At 47.3% G+C, this 19,822-nt stretch overlaps 1 protein-coding gene across 1 annotated transcript in view; it reads right to left on the bottom strand.

The window, feature by feature from the left end:
• LOC144818041 (granzyme A-like) overlaps positions 1-19,822 on the bottom strand; it is a 67,677-nt gene that overhangs the window by 29,886 nt on the left and 17,969 nt on the right. The window contains exon 3 of the mRNA XM_078675077.1: positions 13,481-13,625. Within this exon, the coding sequence (XP_078531203.1) occupies positions 13,481-13,625 (145 nt within the window). The remainder of the gene's footprint in view (positions 1-13,480; positions 13,626-19,822) is intronic.

Genomic DNA, 19,822 nt, shown 5'->3' with positions numbered 1-19,822 from the left:
TTTAGTACTATATAGCACATAGAAACCTATAGCACCTATTGGGACATCTGGTCATATTAGACTGGGACAATGTCAAAGTCTCAGGCTGACTGCGATGGTAGGTTTCAGTCAAAGTTTTTACCTTCAGACTTAGAAACTTTTCTGGAGCTTCTCTTCCCGGGTCCCTCAAAGCTCTCAGCCAGTTCGGATTCAGTGAGGGTTAGCCGGCTTGCCTTGCGACAAGCCCCCAGTCAAACTTGTGAACGTCTGGAATGAGGAGCTTTCCAGCAGGACAAACCAGAGATCAAGGCCGGCTCTCGGTTGAAGGTGGGCGGTTGGTCCTGGTCACCTCCTGTATGTTACTGAGCTTTTTCTCACAGACAGGTTGCTCCCCATGCCACCACACAGCCGCCAGCTGCTTCATGCCTGTTCTCTGCTGCCCGCCTTTTGATCCGCCGTTCCTGCTCCTCCGGCCACTACGTCCCTGCGGCCCCGCCCCCCTGCTTCCCATTGGCCACCCCGCTCCCACCTCCCAGCTGCTCCTCTCTCCCTCTCCCCCTCTTAAGGAGGCCGTGCAGTGGTGAAAGAGCGACCCTGCTTGCAGGCAGGTCGCTCCCCACGCCACCCCACAGCCGCTAGCTGCTTCGTGCCTGTTCTCTGCCGCCCACCTTTTTTCCCCGCTGTTCCTGCTCCTCCCGCCGCTGCGTCCCTGCAGTCCCACCCTCCTGCTTCCCACTGGCAACCCTGCTCCCGCCTCCCAGCTGCTCCTCCCTTCATCTCCCCCCTATGGAGGCCGAGCAGCAGGCGCGCCGCTGGCGTGCCGCCGGCGCGCCAAAGGCAAGCCGTTCTGCGCCCGTCCGCGCCTGGACCGCGCCCAGTGCCAGAACCCCTGGACCCCGCGAACGCCACAACACCAGACTCCGCTACGACACCAGCACCCTCTATGCACTCAACACAGGCCGAAACCACACCTGCTTCCAAGCCGCCCCGAAACAGACCCACGGACCTTTCACCTGCCACACCTGCAGCTTCACCTGCGACAGAACCACCAAACCTCCTAGGACTGGACCCAACCACCACCACTTCATACTCTTCAACACCCGCTCCGCACACCGTCGAGCTCAGGGATCTGCTCGACACCTCCGCCCCAGATGTGGCCTTCCTGACTGAGTCAATAAATTGAGAGAAGACCCCACAAGTTCCAGGGAACAGGGTACTAGGGACAATGTAAAGTCAAAGGGCGATCCCTGGACAAGTTAATATCAGACAATTGTATAACCCTCACTAGCAGTATATATTCCAAATAATATTGGGATCACTGATCACAGACTAGTTTGTAACGTTCACAGTTTTTTATTAAAAAGACAAATTTATTAAAATTTCAGTATGAAAACATTTATACTGAAAACATAAAATATAAAACAATTTTTTACACCAGCACAACACAGTATACAATAAAATTAAAAACAGGAGGACATTGTCATGTTAAACTATACAGCACAGAAAATATAAACAAATACACATTTTCTAAATTAGCAGCACACTTTCGTCCTCAAAGAAAAAGATAAGCAAAGGAAAGGAGAAAGACCCCACATGCAGGAAAAATACCTAATTTTTCGACAGATAATTCAATCCAACCACCTATAAAGTAATGTACTGAGATTTCTGGTATTACAGTATGCAAAATATCCAGAATCCCAGGGGCTTGAATTCATGTAAGGACAAAAAGCGTCGACGCGTTTCGGTGTATCCGACCGTAGATATGGTCACACCTTCGTCAGGACAGTTTCATTTGGGGTCATCTGGTTCAGTTAACTGATATCCTTGCGTTTTCAGATGAAAAGATTTTGTAAATATTTCTTAATTCGCTTATTTTCTCGAATTTTAGGATCCCTGGTAGTGGGAAATTTCCTCAGTTTGTTGCGTGCGGGAACCCTTAGAATATTAGTGGTGTCCCCTTCCCCGTGGTTCGCTTTGTATTTCAGACTCGTCTTTTACCTCGTGATAACGATTTGTAGATATTCACGTATGTCTCTTAGTTCTTCATGCAGCACTCGCCACGGGTACATCCGTTCTTGTATTTTCCGTTTGGTCGGAAAATACAAGAACGGATGTACCCGTGGCGAGCGCTGCATGAAGAACTAAGAGACATACGTGAATATCTACAAATCGTTATCACGAGGTAAAAGACGAGTCTGAAATACAAAGTGAACCACGGGGAAGGGGACACCACTAATATTCTAAGGGTTCCCGCACGCAACAAACTGAGGAAATTTCCCACTACCAGGGAGCCTAAAATTCGAGAAAATAAGTGAATGAAGAAATATTTACAAAATCTTTTCATCTGAAAACGCAAGGATATCAGTTAACTGAACCAGATGACCCCAAATGAAACTGTCCTGACGAAGGTGTGACCATATCTACGGTCGGATACACCGAAACGCGTCGACGCTTTTTGTCCTTACATGAATTCAAGCCCCTGGGATTCTGGATATTTTGCATACTGTAATACCAGAAATCTCAGTATATTACTTTATAGGCGGTTGGATTGAATTATCTGTCGAAAAATTAGGTATTTTTCCTGTATGTGGGGTCTTTCTCCTTTCCTTTGCTTATCTTTTTCTTTGAGGACGAAAGTGTGCTGCTAATTTAGAAAATGTGTATTTGTTTATATTTTCTGTGCTGTATAGTTTAACATGACAATGTCCTCCTGTTTTTAATTTTATTGTATACTGTGTTGTGCTGGTGTAAAAAATAGTTTTATATTTTATGTTTTCAGTATAAATGTTTTCATACTGAAATTTTAATACATTTGTCTTTTTAATAAAAAACTGTGAACGTTAAAAACTAGTCTGTGATCAGTGATCCCAATATTATTTGGAATATATACTGCTAGTGAGGGTTATACAATTGTCTGATATTAACTTGTCCAGGGATCGCCCTTTGACTTTACAACGCCTTCCTGACTGAGACATGGTGGAACGATTCCTCGGTGCCCGACATCGCATAGCCATCCCGGACGGCTACAAGATCACCCGCAGGGATCGCGCCAACAGAATCAGAGGAGGAATAGCCATCGTCTACAAGTCTACCCTCAAGGTCGCCACCCACGCAGACGACACCCTCAACACCGCCGAACACCTGCAGTTCTGGATCCACACCAACCCTAACACCACCCTCAGAGGAACACTCATCTACAGACCCCCGGACCCCGGGCTCAGATCAGCGACTACATCGCCGACCTCGCCAGCACCCACACACTTGCCTCCACGGACTACATCCTCCTCGGGGACCTGAATTTCCACCTCGAGAACAACAACGATGCCAACTCTGCCGACCTGATTGACAACCTCGGCCTCAGACAACTCGTCACCGCACCCACCCACGCCGCCGGCCACACGCTGGACCCCGTCTTCTCCAGAGGCACCCACGTCGTCTTCAACCACACCACCGAACTCCACTGGACCGACCACCGCTGCATCCATTTCACCTTCAAAAAACCAACCACGCACTACCGCACCCAACAGCTACCTCGCCGCTGCTGGAACAAAGTCACCGAAGACCCGCTGATCACCACCCTCACCCAAAACCCACCCACCGACCCCACCGACCGAGACACCGCGGCCCGCAACCTCAGACAGTGGATCGACGACTGTGCCAACACCCTTACCCCACTCAAGAAACCCTCCAACAACCCCGCCAGCAAGAGAGCCACCTGGTTCACCTATGAGCTGCAGACCTCCAAACGCGCATGCCGGAAACTGGAGAAGATATGGCTCCACGAACGCACTACCACACAACCACACAGCCCACAAGGACGCCACCCGCAGACATCACCACCTCATCAGATTAGCCAAGAGATCCTCCTTCAAAGACCACCTGGATAACAACGCACACGACAGCAAAGAGCTCTTCAGCATTGTAAAGGAACTCTCCAAACCCAGTGCCAACACCAACGACATACCGCCCTCACAAGAACTGTGCAACTCACTAGCCATCTTCTTCCACCGCAAGATCGCTGACATCCATGACAGCTTCAACACCATGACCGCCCCGACTGTGCCAGACCCCACCTCCCCTGTGAACACCACCAGCACCAACCGCCTGACCTTCTGGTCCAACGGCAACGACGACGAGACACGCAAGGTCATGAACTCCATCCATGCAGGATCTCCGTCAGACTTGTGCCCACACCACGTATTCAACAAAGCAGATGCAGCCATCGCACCCCAACTACAGAAGGTCATCAACATCTCCTTCAAAACAGCGACATTCCCGCAAAGCTGGAAACACGCTGAAATCAACGCCCTCCTCAGGATGTCCAAGGCGCACCCCAAGGACCTCAAGAACTTCTGGCCCTTCTCCCTACTCCCGTACCCGGTGAAGGTCATCGAGAAAATCGGCAACATGCAACTGGCCCGCCAACTGGAAGACAACAACATCTTGGACCTGTCCCAGTCCGGGTTCAGACAAAACCACAGCACCAAGACAGCCCTCATCACCGCCACAGACGACATCAGGCGCCAACTAGACAACGGCGAAACATCAGCCCTCATCCTCCTGGACCTGTCTGCCGCCTTTGATACGGTCTGCCATCGCACTCTAAAGACACGCCTCCTAGAAGCCGGAATCCAAGAGAAGGCCCTTGACTGGACCACATCCTTTATCTCCAGCAGAACCCAGAGCGTCTGCCTCCCGCCCTTCCGATCCGAAGCCACCGACATCATCTGGGGCTTCCCCCAGGGCTCATCCCCCAGCCCGACGCTGTTCAACGTCTACATGGCCCCCCTCGCACAAGTGGCCCGCCAACACGACCTCAACATCATCTTCTACACCGACGACACCCAGCTCATCCTCTCCCTCACCAAGGACCCGCATACCACCAAAACCAACCTCCACGAGGGAATGAAGGCTGTCGCCGACTGGATGAGCAACAGCCGTCTGAAGCTAAACTCGGACAAGACGGAGGTACTCATCCTCGGATCCACCCGCTCAGCCTGGGACGACTCCTGGTTGCCGACCACCCTGGTAACAGCACCAACACCCAACGACGATGCACGCAACCTAGGATTCATCTTCGACTCCTCCCTGCTACAACACGCTCCGCATGCTCCGCAGGATCTGCAAGTGGATCCTGACCGAAACAAGAAGAACGGTGACACAGGCCCTCGTCAGCAGCAGACTGGACTACGGCAACGCACTCTACGCAGGAATCCCAGCCAAACACCTACGACGACTACAACGCATCCAAAATGCCTCTGCCCGACTGATAGTCAACGTCCCCTGCCGCAGCCACTTCATCCCCCACCTGAGAGTCCTACACTGGCTCCCCGTCGACAAGAGGATCACCTTCAAGCTCCTCACCCACCACACAAAGCGCTCCACAACGCCGGACCAGCCTACCTGAACAGCAGACTCAGCTTCTACACCCCCACCCACCAGCTCCGCTCCGCCAGCCTCGCCCTCGGCGCTGTCCCCCGCATCCAAAGTACAACCTCTGGCGGCAGATCCCTCTCCTACCTCACCACCAAGACCTGGAACACCCTCCCTACCCACTTACGGCAGACCCAAGACCTACTCCCCTTCAGAATACTCTCAAGACCAGGCTCTTCGAGCAGTAGCAGCACCTCCTCCCCTCAGCGCCTTGAGACCCTCACGGGTAAGTAGCGCGCTTTACAAGTACTCTGATTGATTGATTGATTGATTTTGTCCCTTGATGCTCTTCAACAGCTCGGATTCGGTGAGGGTTTGCAGAAATGGGTGTCCACCAAATCCCGGTCAAACTCTGGAAGTCGGACCTGCAGTACTTTTCAGCGGGACGAACCTGGACGGCAGGCTGGCTCGCGGTTGAGGGTCGCCATGTTGGCTGGCCAAGTTGCGTAGGTCCACTGATGGAGCTTTTTTTCCAAAGTTGCTCCAAACTTCTTCAAACTTCTGGAACTTCTTCCTGAAGTTCGTTTGGGGGTCTTAACGTGTCCAAAATGTACTCCTAGGGTCTGGAAGCTCCAAGAGGGTCATTGAAAGTTTGGGACTTCAATTCCCACAACCCACTTGGACAAAACCCTTACAAATCCACTGGTAGTACTCCAGGCTGGGGATTCTTGGTGGTGATGTCCAGGTGTGCTCTGTTAACTTGTTGCTTGCAGGGAGTCCACTCTTTAGTCCTTTTGAAGCAGGTTTTATCCAAAGGGCTGTAGCTCCAGATTGAGTAGCAGGCGCAGTCAGTCAGAGTGCGGGGCCTGGTTCATGCAAATCAAACTTCCAGCATGGACTGTTCTTCTTCATCTAGTTTCAAGCAGCAGATTTGAGAGGCACTGCCCCTCTCAGATAAATATTCAGTGTTCTCCGGGGTCACACAGGAGGGCACTTCTGTCCAGTAAGGTGCAGGACGACACCTCACAGTATGATCATTTCATCCAAAGTGTGGCACAATGGTCTCCCAGAAAGCACTATTTATCCAAAATTCAATATGGCTGAAGTTCCAGCAGAGAGGAAATAGCTGTTTAAACCAACTTCCAGGATGGCTAGTCTCCATATTCTCCTTCCCCCCTGGCTTCTGCACTTTCCTTCCTTAAGCCTGCCATCTGACTGGGTTCCAAGAGTAGGGGTGTAAAAGAAACTGATTTATCCTGCCTGTCTCCTCCTTCTACTGAAGATTTTTGTTTATGACCCCTCCCCCTGGCTGTGGCATTCCTATGGAGCAGAAACCTCTCCTCCCGGAATAGCTCTTGAACCCCACGGGCTACTTATCACCTCTTTAAAGCAGCCTGGCCGATCCACTAAACAATGGCCAATCAGGATAGAGCACTGGAAGGCTGCATTTTGGTTAACACACAAGAAAGTCTTATAACTTCTTGTCTGTACATTTTATCATAAGTTCAACATTAGTATATTATTGCATTTATCAATAACATTCTAGTGAGTCCTTGAATAATATTTTCCAGATTCTCCTGCAGGGATTAGTAAAGAATAACTTCTTGCCATGTTAACCTGTGTGGCTGGGGATTTGTAATGAGGAAAATGACTTGGGCACTTTTTCCAACATCAGGGCTTATAGAACATCTTTTATAAGGGCCCTGCCTATATTTACAGGGTCACAGACCCCTGGGATACCTAGGGGAGACTTTGGCAGTTCTGAAATATGTAAAAATATTGCAGATCCTCACTTCACAGTGCTCCTAGCACAAACGCCGATTTTGGGAAGCACCTTACTACAATGTGGGAGTATAATGTGCAATTTCACTAAACCGAAGGCATATAAAATCTATTTTATAAGGGTTCTTCTTATAAATACCTGGCTCCAACCACTGCGACACCTAGAGGAATTTGCAAAAACAGTGTAGTTTATTAATTTTTAAGTGCCCCAAACACAAATGTCAAAGATGGGCAACATTTGCATTTTAAAAGCAGTTCGGCGACAGAGGGCTGTTTTCAAAAAGACCTCAGGTCTCAGCAGTGCACACATGCAAGTGCAAAAAGGGCTTCTGGCTTCTCAACTTCGATGCCTTATTATATACTAGTTACTTAAAAGTAGTGTTGCTCTCCCTGCACTCGTATGTATTAGGGCCTTTTAGAGGAGATCATGCCAATCACAATCATAGAGGTACCCTAACCTATAGTGTACCCTAGCGTATGTAGGTGTTTTCACAGTATCCTAAGTGTCTTTTCAGCATAGCACTGGCCCTGGGCCTGGTTAGGCAGAGCCCAGGGACAGTCAGAGTCAGCTACCACCAGTACCTGTCGTCAAACAAAATTGGGGTGCCCAGGGCAAAAGGATGACTTTGCAACACACACAAAGAACAAGGGTAGGAAATGAACACACCCATTAAGCAGAAGAGTGGTGTGGTACGTAGACAGTGGTGCATTTTGGAGCACACTATTGGCAATATATTACTAAAGCACAGTGGGGTAGTGCACTGTCATTTACAAATAACATACTTTCATTGTAATGGGTACTTCATTTGCACAGACATGGAACTTTACTCATAAAACTGTTTAGGAAACACACAACAAATAAAAGTGGGGGGTGTAGTAAAACCTTCTTTCCCATCACACTTCAGAATAACAAAAAACTGTGTTTCATTTGTGCTTTTCTAACTGCTGATACAGTTTGAAATAGTTGTAGAGTTCATCTACTGGTAATTCACATTTTGTGTTAGGAAAAAATAGACATCCTATATCTTTTCCTTTCTTACTTACTGTACACCAGTAAATTGTCACATAGTTTACTTCAATAAATCCTTTCACTTTGTAGTCAGATAAAGAGAAGTAAACACCATTCTCCAAGTTAAAATAACTAGCAGTAATTTGACAGAAAACACTCCCTGACTTTTGACCTCTGTCTTTGAAGCATAGCAAATGTGACACCATAAAATCCATATGCAATAGCATCTTTATTGCTCATTTTCCACCTGAACTCCCGCATGGCTATTCTGGGGTGCTGCAGCTCCCCCAGCAGCAATACTTCCAGCGCCTATGGCCATTTGATGATTGACCACAACAATTCTATAGCACACACTAGGTAGCCGGGTTTCTTAGAGCCAATCACAGCAAACATTCCTAGCCAAATAAGTTAGTCTAGTGCAGTTTCTTGAAACAGGAACTACGGTTGCCAGTCTGTTGTCCAGAGGGAGAACATTACACATGCTGAAAACTCCTTCTTAAAACATGGTACAGCCTTGTGCGGGTAAACGAAATTTGGTTACAGTAAGAATAACTTTGTTAGATGGAGCTTTCAAAACAGTGCAAATGATCTGGTTGCAAAATACCTATTCCGGGCTTACCAAGAATATACATAGGCTTCCAAACTCGTCCAATGAATACCATTGGTTGGATTTATTGTCATTCATGTGCTTGATTCTTTTTCTATGGATTTCCCTTTCATTGCTTGTAAATCTTGTGCTAGTCCCTACCGTGGGCCATAGCCTCTAACCCATCTAACCCATCTATTCACCCATCCATCCATCTAACCATTCATTCATCTGACAATCCACACATACACCCACCCATCCATCCACAATTAAAATAAATGTGGCCTAATAATCCATTATTTAGAGCAGCTGTACTAATAAACACACAGTCATACATTTATTACTACAGAGCAAAGGGCAAATTTGAGTCTATTACCAATGTACAGCAACAATGACTTGAGTAAAATACATTGTACTGCCTCACAATTGCATGTTTCAATTACTTAAAAAATGGGCATACCTCCATTAATAGTCAAAATCTCTTAAGTGCTATGTTGCCTTGCTGAACAATTGTAACCCCTTGCATCCTGGTTTTGGTTAAATACATGTTTTAAAACAAATACATATGGAAAAATGCCAGGGCATGAACCATATAAGCAGATGCACAGAGGATAAACTGCTTTTTATTACTGTTGTTGAGACAGTGAGGGAAGGGGCATCATGACTCATTTGAGGCTTCGCCTCTCGTGAGGCATGGTTCCTCTCCTCACTCAATAATAGTAATAAATAGCATATTGCACTCTGCACCACTGCATATATGCTCTATTTGTGTGTGTGTGCTGTATATGCAGATGCCTTGAACCTAATATGCTATTTATTACCATTCTTGAGTGCGGAGGGGGGGGAGGATTCATGAGAGAAGAGGCAAAGCATCCCTTTGGAATGTGCCTCGTGGTGTGCTGAACCCAGGCCCGGATTGGCCGTTGCGGGCACCGGGCAATACCCGGTGCACCGCAAGGGTGGGGGCTGGTTTGGGACCCTGGGGGCCGTTTTTGTTACAGGGGCGTTTGTGCAGCATAGCTGCAAAATCGTCCCTGTAACAAAATCGGCCGAAAACCGCCCCTGGCAAAGAGCTCGGCGGCACCCACAACCCCCCGGGGAAGGGGGGCAACGAGCACTTTGCCAGGGCCAGTTTTGGTTCCCAGTCCGGCCCTGGTTTGGAAGGATGTATGGCTTACTGAGCCGAGAAGAAGCCCTGGCACAGAGCTTGGTCACCCCGCAACACCCCCCCTAGTCCGGCCCAGGCTGAACCTCCACCCGTAGAATGGCGATTGAGGTCAGCAGAGGCCCAGCCGGGGCCTGTGCAGGTAAGAATGGTGGGACAGTGGGCAGATATTCGACAGGCAACCACAAGGCAAAATTAACAAAATAATTCCTTTTTCCCCTTCGCCATCTGTCGAAATCCTCCCCCACACGGCCCCACCGCCCCACCGCTCTTACCTGTCACGCTGCATGTAGCAGAGTGGTGAAGGTGCAGGCCTTGAGGTCTGGCACATGCAAGGTAATAAGTTAGGATTCATAAAAGGACAGATCTTGATGAGCAGACTGTTTTGGAATGTCTACAAATTTTAAGATTATGTAGACTTTACAGGAGTGTAACCCATATACCAATTCAGGACTGGGTAGGTAATGTGCAACAAAGAAACAATGTCCTGAGAGGTAAGGATATGTAGACAATTAAACATGCATGCATACAGCATTACTTGTAAGGAAAGAAGGAGAACACTCATAGGTATGAGAAAAGATAGTCAATCATCTTTATAGTATGACATTAATTTCATGGTCGGACTTATATACAGTTAGAAGCAGCACTGCATAGATTGAATTAGTGACAACCATATAATACTCGGTGCACAAGGTGTTCAAAGTGAAGGTGGCTACGCAAGTGAAGAAGTGAACAGCACGGGCGGCGCACTGTGAGCAAAAGTGCAAATATTTTACAGTGAGTGGCTCAAGACACATGTGACAGTGTGATATCACAGTAATCAGTAGATCTTTCAATTCAATGTTGAGCCACGGAGAAGGGGTGCGCCTATTGTTGGGCTGTTAGGTCGACGGCGTTTCGATCCTCATTAGTTAGGATCGTCATCAGGACTTGGTTGTCTGATTTGGGGCGTGCTGCAAGGGAAGGAGAGAGGTAGTGGGCGATTATAAAATGTCTGGATGGGGGTCAGGGTGAGGGTGGGAAAAGGAGAGGGTTGGACACAAAGGGGGGGGGATAAAAGGGGGGGAGGGAGGGGCGGCGCAGGATGTCAAGTTACCTTGATAGTAGTCCGGTAGCCCGAATGGTGGGTGGCTAGTTAGTAAAACAGGCTCCCCGTCTCTGACGTCCCCCGGGCACGCCTACCGGAATGCCCACACCGCGCGCTCTCCCGCCGACCCCGCCCAGCCACGGAAGTAATATACAAACGCCCGGCCGCTACCGGCCTTTAAACGCGGAGACTGATTCCGGCTTCCACAGGCGGAGATTTTTTCCTGCACCGGCACGCCGAATAATTCAGGTAAATGCCCGCTCCACCAGCCCACCCCCGGATCGCATTACTACAGTGTCCCGATCGGATCCATGACCGGATGTCTAATACCGCATTAATTTACCCACAGATTACGTGCTGAACCACGGCCAGATCACTGATGTCCTTTTCGGGCACAGATTCATATAAGGTATGTGGCGATTACGCTCCCCAGCCGTCGCGCTTACCTCCTATCCAAAATTGATCGTTTAACAGCAGAGCCCCTGCAGGTTTAAAGCCCCATAGCCTCTGCCGGGTCCAAGGTAATATAAAGACGGACGCATCCTCAGTCCCGACGTGCCAGTCCAGCAGTGCCATATAGAGTTTCACTGGCCCTCCCTTCCTCCTTCTTCCCACATTGCCAACAGCAGGTCCCAGATACTCCTTGATCGGGCCGGCCCCATGTATCGCAGGCGGCCCCACTTAATCGTGATGTTTTACTAACTAGCCACCCATCATTTGGGCTACCGGACTACTATCAAGGTAACTTGACATCCTGCGCCGCCCCTCCCCACCCCCCCCTTTTCTTCCCCCCCCTTTGTGTCAAACCCTCTTCTTTTCCCACCCTCACCCTGACCCCCATCCCGACATTTTAAAATCGCCCACTACCTCTCTCCTTCCCTTGCAGCACGCCCCAAATCAGACAACCAAGTCCTGATGACAATCCTAACTAATGAGGATCAAAACGCCGTCAACCTAACAGCCCAACAATAGGCGCACCCCTTCTTCGTGGCTCAACATTGAATTGAAAGATCTACTGATTACTGTGATATCACACTGTCACATGTGTCTTGAGCCACTCACTGTAAAATATTTGCACTTTTGCTCACAGTGCGCCGCCCGTGCTGTTCACTTCTTCACTTCCCTCGCCACCTTCACTTTGAACACCTTGTGCACCGAGTATTATATAAAGTAAAGTCCACATTTGTAAAGCGCACAATCACCCGTAAGGGTCTCTAGGCGCTGGGGGGCCGTCGGGAAGATTAAGCGAGCTATTGCCCAGAGTCACATGGTGCTGGGCTGACCTGCCGCCGTAGCCGGGGATCGAACCGTGGTCCCCAGCTTCCAGCGTCAGTTGCCCTGGCCGCGGCGCCACACCTCTTCCACATATATGGTTGTCACTAATTCAATCTATGCAGTGCTGCTTCTAACTGTATATAAGTCCGACCATGAAATTAATGTCATACTATAAAGATGATTGACTATCTTTTCTCATACCTATGAGTGTTCTCCTTCTTTCCTTACAAGTAATGCTGTATGCATGCATGTTTAATTGTCTACATATCCTTACCTCTCAGGACATTGTTTCTTTGTTGTACAAATTTTAAGAAACACCTTTCAATGACGGTGTTACACCTTTATTATTAAGCTGTTTTATAGCGCGCTCAATTACTGCCGGAGTATCCTGGCGCGAAATAGACCTGTATTTGATAATTTATGGTTGAGCTGAAAACCAGGTGGACACTGTTGTGGCTATCTCCTGTTATTTTCCTAGCTACAACACAATGGCTACTCCTCATAAATGACTATGCATGGAATTGACAGCATTTTTTAACTTGCCTGTAAATCGCGCTTGGATTACTGTAATGGTCTCCTCGCAGGAGCGAAAAAGTCCACACTTAACAAACTCCAAAGTGTCCTCCATACCGCAGCCAGACTCGTCCTAAAGCTGCCTAGAAATTCGTCCATCTCCGCTGCCTTAAAATCTCTGCACTGGCTCCCCATTCATAAGAGAATATTTTTCAAAATGCTGCTTGTCGCCTTCCGGGCCTTCAATAGCTCCGGCCCTCGATACCTTACCAAACGTTTCCCTCATTACAACCCATCTAGATCTCTACGTTCCTCCCACGACAAACTCATCCTCCCTGCCAAGTTAAATCTGAACACAAAAGGCGGCAAAACCTTATACCACTTGGCCTCTAAAGCCTGGAACCTTTTGCCCAAAAACCTGAGATTCGTAACCCACGAAAAACCCTTCAGAAAACTGCTCAAAACCTGGATCTTCAGCCTCAACGATGATTACATCAAATCCGCCATATAATTTCTTTTCCCCCTACTACTTGATATGATCCTACACAGAGAAATGTCAGCGCCAAGATGCTCCTTTCGGAGCGACCGTTGCGCTCTATAAATACCACTACAAATTACAAAATTACAAAGGATCAATGTGACAAGCTCCAGTGTAGAGGAAACTGGGTAACGTGATTAAAAATGTATCAAACAAAAGGATATCAACTGTACCTGCAGAAGCATGATGTCATCGGTATGCTTGGGCCAGTTGAATCGTGGGTGTGGAATATATTGTTTGATTGTGAATGTCTGCTGCTCTGCTTCTTTCTTAAACTGGAAGTGAACTCCAAGAACAACCTTGATTGTTTTTTTTGATCTGAAAAGAAATGAATATTTATTAATAACGCTCTGATAGATGCTAGAGCTCCCAAGATACAATGGTTTTACAATTGGAAATAAAAAATTGCTTTTATATTCAGATTCTCTGTACACGGATATTGGGTACAGTGTGGGACTTTACAATAACAACACTGTGATGTGTGTGCATGATGAACCACAAAAACACCAATCCTTCCTCCCCCATCGTCTGTTTAGTGATAGTAATGCTATTGCTGGTTTTCAGTTCTGCTCTTACCGCATGTTACAAATAATCCCTCAAGGGGCCTCTAGTGGGATAAACATGTAGACATCAGTGTGATACCGCCCATTTCCACGTGCTATTACTAACCCTGGGCGGAGTTCGCGGAGTTGCGCTACTCGGAACTCCGCAAAGTGGCAAAAAAACTCTGCTGCACTACTTGGAGCTCGCAAGTGCCGGAGTTCCATAGAAAAATGCAGTTTGTGGTGATTGCACAGTGGGGAAGCTTGTCCGCGATCCTGTTTCATCCATTATAAAAAGGATGACTATATGCTATGATTTATTTGAGCTCTTCTTTTATAATTCTTTTTATACACCTACAACTGGTACTTCTGTTACCAACACTGCAAAAACCACAGCTACTTTTATACCAAACATACACAAACAATACAAATAATGATAATAGCAATAATACTAAAAATAAAAATCTATGTTTATTTGGCAGCCATTATATGAATCAGTGGCAATCGTCATATGAATAAATCGGCATTATGGTGACACCATTACACCACAGCTGTGAATTAGGAGGTGAGTTTATTATCAGCACAAGCAAAGTGACCACCAACACTTCACTGTACAGTATTAATCACCAACTGTCAGTTGGCATCTGCTGAGGGGCGGCAGGAAAATGAGGAGGGTGTGAGCATAGGAAAACAAAATAAAAAATAAGGAAAACACTTACTGGATTGTGACAGACAAAGTCCACCTCACTCCAGACCGCTTTTGCTAGGACTGCAGTGCAAGCCCCGGTAAAGTCCGACAACCAATCCTGGCCTGCTCACATGCTGTTAATCAGCCTGTGAGTAGGTCCTTGATTGGTGGAAGCGACGGCTTACGGCGCCCCAGTGCACTGGTGGCCTGCACATGCTGTCATGTCTTAATACATCTGGAAGGAGAGATTTAAAGTGCGCATGTCGGGATGGTGTTGCCAGACGGTTGGCCACAGAGACATGCACATTTTAAACAGTGCAAAGGCAGCCCTCTGCAAACCTCTCCTCTCTGCAGTCACTCAGCAGGCCCCACTACATCCTGACGCTTGGTTTAGGGTGGGCTGATTAAAAATAAAATGTTAATGAATTACCATCTTATTTTGGAGTGCACTTAAGTTGGTCGACACTCCTCCACTCCAATGAAGGAGCACCCCTACCAACTGTCACCCCCCAATCCTTCCCGAGAATTAATTCTATATCTTCATAGCATTCTAAGCAAGCCACACATAACTCCCCCCTTTAACAATATAAAAAACAAAATCAACATATCAAACTTAGCATAAAAGTAATTAAAATCTAAGAAATAAAGAAAAGGAAGTGAATTGCAACATCACTTGCAGATACATACAAGGAGAAATGCGAATCTCACTTCAACATAAAATCTTCAAAGCATTCATGAAAGAAACACTTGAGTTGGAAGCGAATTTTGAGTGATCCATTTTTTTTCCTTACCCTCCATTTGTTGATGCGCAAATTCAACTTGGTAATCAGGAACTCTTACCACTCTGTCTTTATTTTACACCCTACCATCACTTATATGCACATTGCTAGACCACACCTTCACAACTTAGAAGAGAGAACTACATTTTGATTCCCTATATGTGACACAACCCTATTTTGTTAATTCTTAATATTAGACTTGGCATCTTTGGTGTGGTTTCCCATGCTGTGTTGAATTTAGTTTTTGCTGGCTTAAGTGCTCCCTGTGTAAATTGTTATTATGATTGGTTCTCACTGATTGGCATATTTGATTTACTGGGCAGTCCTTAGTAGAGTGCACTGAGTGTGCCATGGCTAGTAAATCAAATACTACTAGTGGACCTGCAGCGCTGATTGTGCCACCCACATGAGTAGTCCTGAAACAGTAACTCAGACTTGCCACCGCAGTGTATGTGTGCAGTTGTTAACTGGCATGCTGACTTGCCAGGACCTAACCTTCCCTTTTCTTACATGTTAGTCACCCCTAAGGTAGGCCCAAGGTATCCCTGTGGGCAGGGTGCAGTGTATGTGCACGGTAGGACATGCCCTGATGTGTTTGGCATGTCCTGATAGTGAAATACAGACAATTTCATTTTTCACTATTGTAAGGCTATCTGTCCCCATGGGAAAGCATGGGAGTTAATTTATAACATCTTATAAATATAACTTACCATTGGGACCAGATAGGAAAATAAAGTTTAGTATGCCTGCCCTCAGAATCTACAGATGCATCTTTTGGGAAAGGTGATTTTTACATTCTGGGTTTGAAAATACCACTTTTAGAAAGTGGCTATTTTATTGTTCAACCATCCTGTGTGCCTCTGCCTGTTTGTGGATTGACTGTCTGGCTGTGGAGTAACAGGGGCTGGGGAGGTGCAGTGGCTGTGGCCCCAGGAGTCTGGATGAGTCAGCACTAGGTTGAATAGGCCTGATATGCATTGATGGGAGGAGTACCACCCGTACCTGTATAGAGCTGTGCCTGCCTTCTACAATGCCGGCTCCACCGCCCTGTGGTGTGCCTGGAGCCAAGGCTCATACTGACAATGGACGTTGTTGGGCACTTGCAGTGGGGCCTCCAGAACTGGTTTGAACTGGGCTCAGAGCCCCTTGCACGGAGAGAACAAAGACATTTTGGGGTATAAGTATCACACCCAAAACCCCTGAACTTTAGACTACTTCTGGTATCAAGAGGAACCTGTGCCAAGGAGAAGAGCTGGAGAAACTGAGGAGATGTACTGCCCTTGCTGTGCGTCTGGGGTTGAACTGCAGTTACTGTTTCTGCCAAGGAAAGGAGTAGTACTTTACTGTGTGCTGTGTCCCCTGCTTGAGGAAGGGCTTGAGTAGAGCTTTCCTCCTGTTTTGAAGTCTCAGGAACACAAAGACTTCAAGCCCAGCTTCCCTGAACTTCCTTCCTGGGAGTTCTGACCTGCCTAGAGTGCCTGTGGGGCCTCTGGAGGTGGTTTCTGCAGGCTGGGAGCTGGAAAGCAATGCAACAAACAAGGAAGTTGGTGTATCGCTCTTCTGGCAACAGTTTCCGACGCAACGCCGTGTGCAAGAAGAATCGCACCGCACCGCTGTGCCGCTGCTGAAACCGACGCAGCTCCTGTCACCGCTGCAAGAATCAACGCATCGAGGGATCACGGCTGGAAAGGTCGATGCAGTGCCGCTCCCCGCTGCTACATCATTTGCCTACGCATCCCGGATTTCCATGCATTGTCCCTGTGCCGCATGTTTTCCCTGACGCATCACCAGCGGATCAGAGTCATCTCAGAACTGATGCATCGCTTCCCCCTACAGACCAGACCCGGCGCATCGCTCCATCAGAACTGTTGCAGCGCATCCACAAAGGTCTCAGGAACGATGCATCTCTTTGTTTTTTTACGCTTCTCATCGCTACAGCTGTTTGGCTTGGTGAACTTTGTCGCAACAACATTTACTTTGCAAGAAATCACGCATCAATAGTTTTCTATGGACTCAGTTGCTAAAACCTTTTGAAAGTTATTTTTCTTACTACTTGTATGTTGGATTTTTGTCATTTTGGTCTTGTTAAGGTTAGATAAAGATGCTTTATTTTCTAAACTGGTAAGGTGTACATTTGTGGTGTTATCACTGTGTTACGGTGAGTGTTGGTACAAATACTTTACACATTGCTTTTGGGATGAGCCTGTCTGCTCGTGCCAAGCTACCAAGGAGGTGAGCAGGGGTTGTCTAAAATGTGTATCCCCCTTACCCTTACTAGAAGCAAGGGTCCTTATTTGGACAACGGTGCCTACCTCTGCCAACTAGAGACCCCCATTTCTAACACGTACCCAACAACCTTTCCTAATTATGTCTTCGATCACACCTCCATCCTTATTTCAAATGAATACATTTCCTGATATCCTCCACATCTTGGAATAGCTTAGGATGAATGGAAGACGGACCCATACATTCTTAATTCAACTTAGTACAAGGCACTTGTCCATATAATAAAACGAAAGAAGACACACCAAAACATGTTGTTAACAACATCCTTCCAATTCAACTTGTTAAAGAAGGCCAACTACAGCTGCCCCCTTCAAAGTATGCAACCCATTACTTCTGGAATGATAAAGTGGAGCTCTGACGTGTTTAATTCTCATTTCTTCTAAAAACATTATCATCTCATGTGACACTAACTGCCAGCCGCAGCTCTTGCAAGTAAGCGTGGTGGGGCGGTGGGGGAAGTGGGATGACTTTGACGGACAAGAACGACGGAAAACTAATTATTTACTTAATTTTTCTTTTATCATCGTCTGTCGAAACCCTGCCCCACCAGGCCCCACCTCACTACTGCTCTTACTTGCATGAGCCGCGGCTGCTAACTGCGTCCCATAGACAGTTAGCAGAACTGAGGGATATCCCTCTTTCCTGAACACCTCCTGCAAAAAAATGTATCACAACTTGAGTATTTGTGTTACTCACAAAATCCATTTCTGGCCATTTGATTAAATATGGCATATTTAGCAGTTTCACCAAGAACTTTATGTGGACCAGAAATGTCCAAAAATAACTTGTTTCAAAGAACCACTGGCAAATACACAGGCATAACTGGGAAGTGATGCATGACTTGTGCTTTATCCCTTATAGCACAGCCAACATAGTCCCAGATGTACACCTCCACTGCTTTGTCTATCCCGGCCACCAAAATTCCTCCCATAACCTCTGTTTCATAGCACAAATACCCGGATATCCTTTGTGAGCTAACGCCTTTGCAAACAGTGACCGGCACCACGAATTTCTGCAAACATCTTAACAATTCTTGTTCACAAGTCAATTCCTGAGCAATTTGGGAATATGGAGTAAACCCCAACAATAGGTGATTGTTGGACTTGGCCCTTTTTGCAGGGTCATCCCAGAACTTTTTCCCTTCCTCCGGTATTTTTTTCCGACCTGTTGTTGGTGGTTTTAGGACTATGGGCACTTTATCACTGCTGTTCAGTGCTAAAGTGCATGTGCTCACTATGGTCAACTTGGTAAGATTGGTCTACCCCTGTTTGGCATATATAATATACCTGTCAGTCCCTTGTAGAGTGGTATCTCAGATACCCAGGGCCAGTAAATTAAATGCTACTGGTGGGTTCGCAGCGCTGCTTGCGTCACCCACCAAAGTAGCCTGTCAAACCTGCCTCAGGCCTCTGCCACTGCAGTGCCTGTGCGCGCAGTTTACTGCAGCTGTGATGTGGCACATAAAGTGGTTGCCACGTCTGTGACTCCCCTTTTACTACATATCAGTAACCCTTAAGGTAGGCCCTAGCTATCCCTATTGGCAGGGTTGCAGTGTAGGTAAAAGGTAGGACATGTACCTTAACTGTGTGGCGTGTCCTGGTAGTGACAAACAGCCTATTTAGTTTCTCACTGCTGTGAGGCTGCCCTCTCATAGGAATACATTGGGGATTCCCTGATATGTACTTCAGTGGTAATTCCTGACACGAGAGGAGTCGAGGGTTTAAATTCTGGTATGTTTGGAATAGTGGTGATAAATGCTGCGTACTGGTGTTCACAGATTTATTATCACTATATTTGAAATGGCACTTTTTGAAGTAGACATTTGTGTGTACTATGTGTCTTTTTGCCTGCCTGTTGTGTATTGACTGTCTGGCCTTGGCGTGACAGGGGCTGGGGAGGTGCAGTGGCTCCAGAGGGTCTGGGTGAATCAGCGCTAGGCTGAAAAGGGCTTCATCTGCATTTGGAGTAGTGGGAGGAGTAGCACCTGAACCTGAATAAGGTTGTGTCTGCCTTCTACAATGATGGCTCCGCCCCCCCTGTGGTGTGTCTGGGGCCAAGGCCTACACTAACAATAGAGGTGGATGTGCTCTTGAAAAGAGGTGTGTAAGTGCTCCCTAGAACTGACTTGGACTGGGCACAGAGCCCTGTGCCAGGGGGAAGAACAAAGGCACTTGGGGGTTGTTAGACCCAGCTTCCCTGGTTGGCTGAGGTAGGTAATTT

Source organism: Lissotriton helveticus, chromosome 2_1 (assembly GCF_964261635.1).
Source record: "Lissotriton helveticus chromosome 2_1, aLisHel1.1, whole genome shotgun sequence".
NCBI classification, from domain to species: domain Eukaryota; kingdom Metazoa; phylum Chordata; class Amphibia; order Caudata; family Salamandridae; genus Lissotriton; species Lissotriton helveticus.
This window is presented reverse-complemented; position numbering and strand designations above follow the sequence as displayed.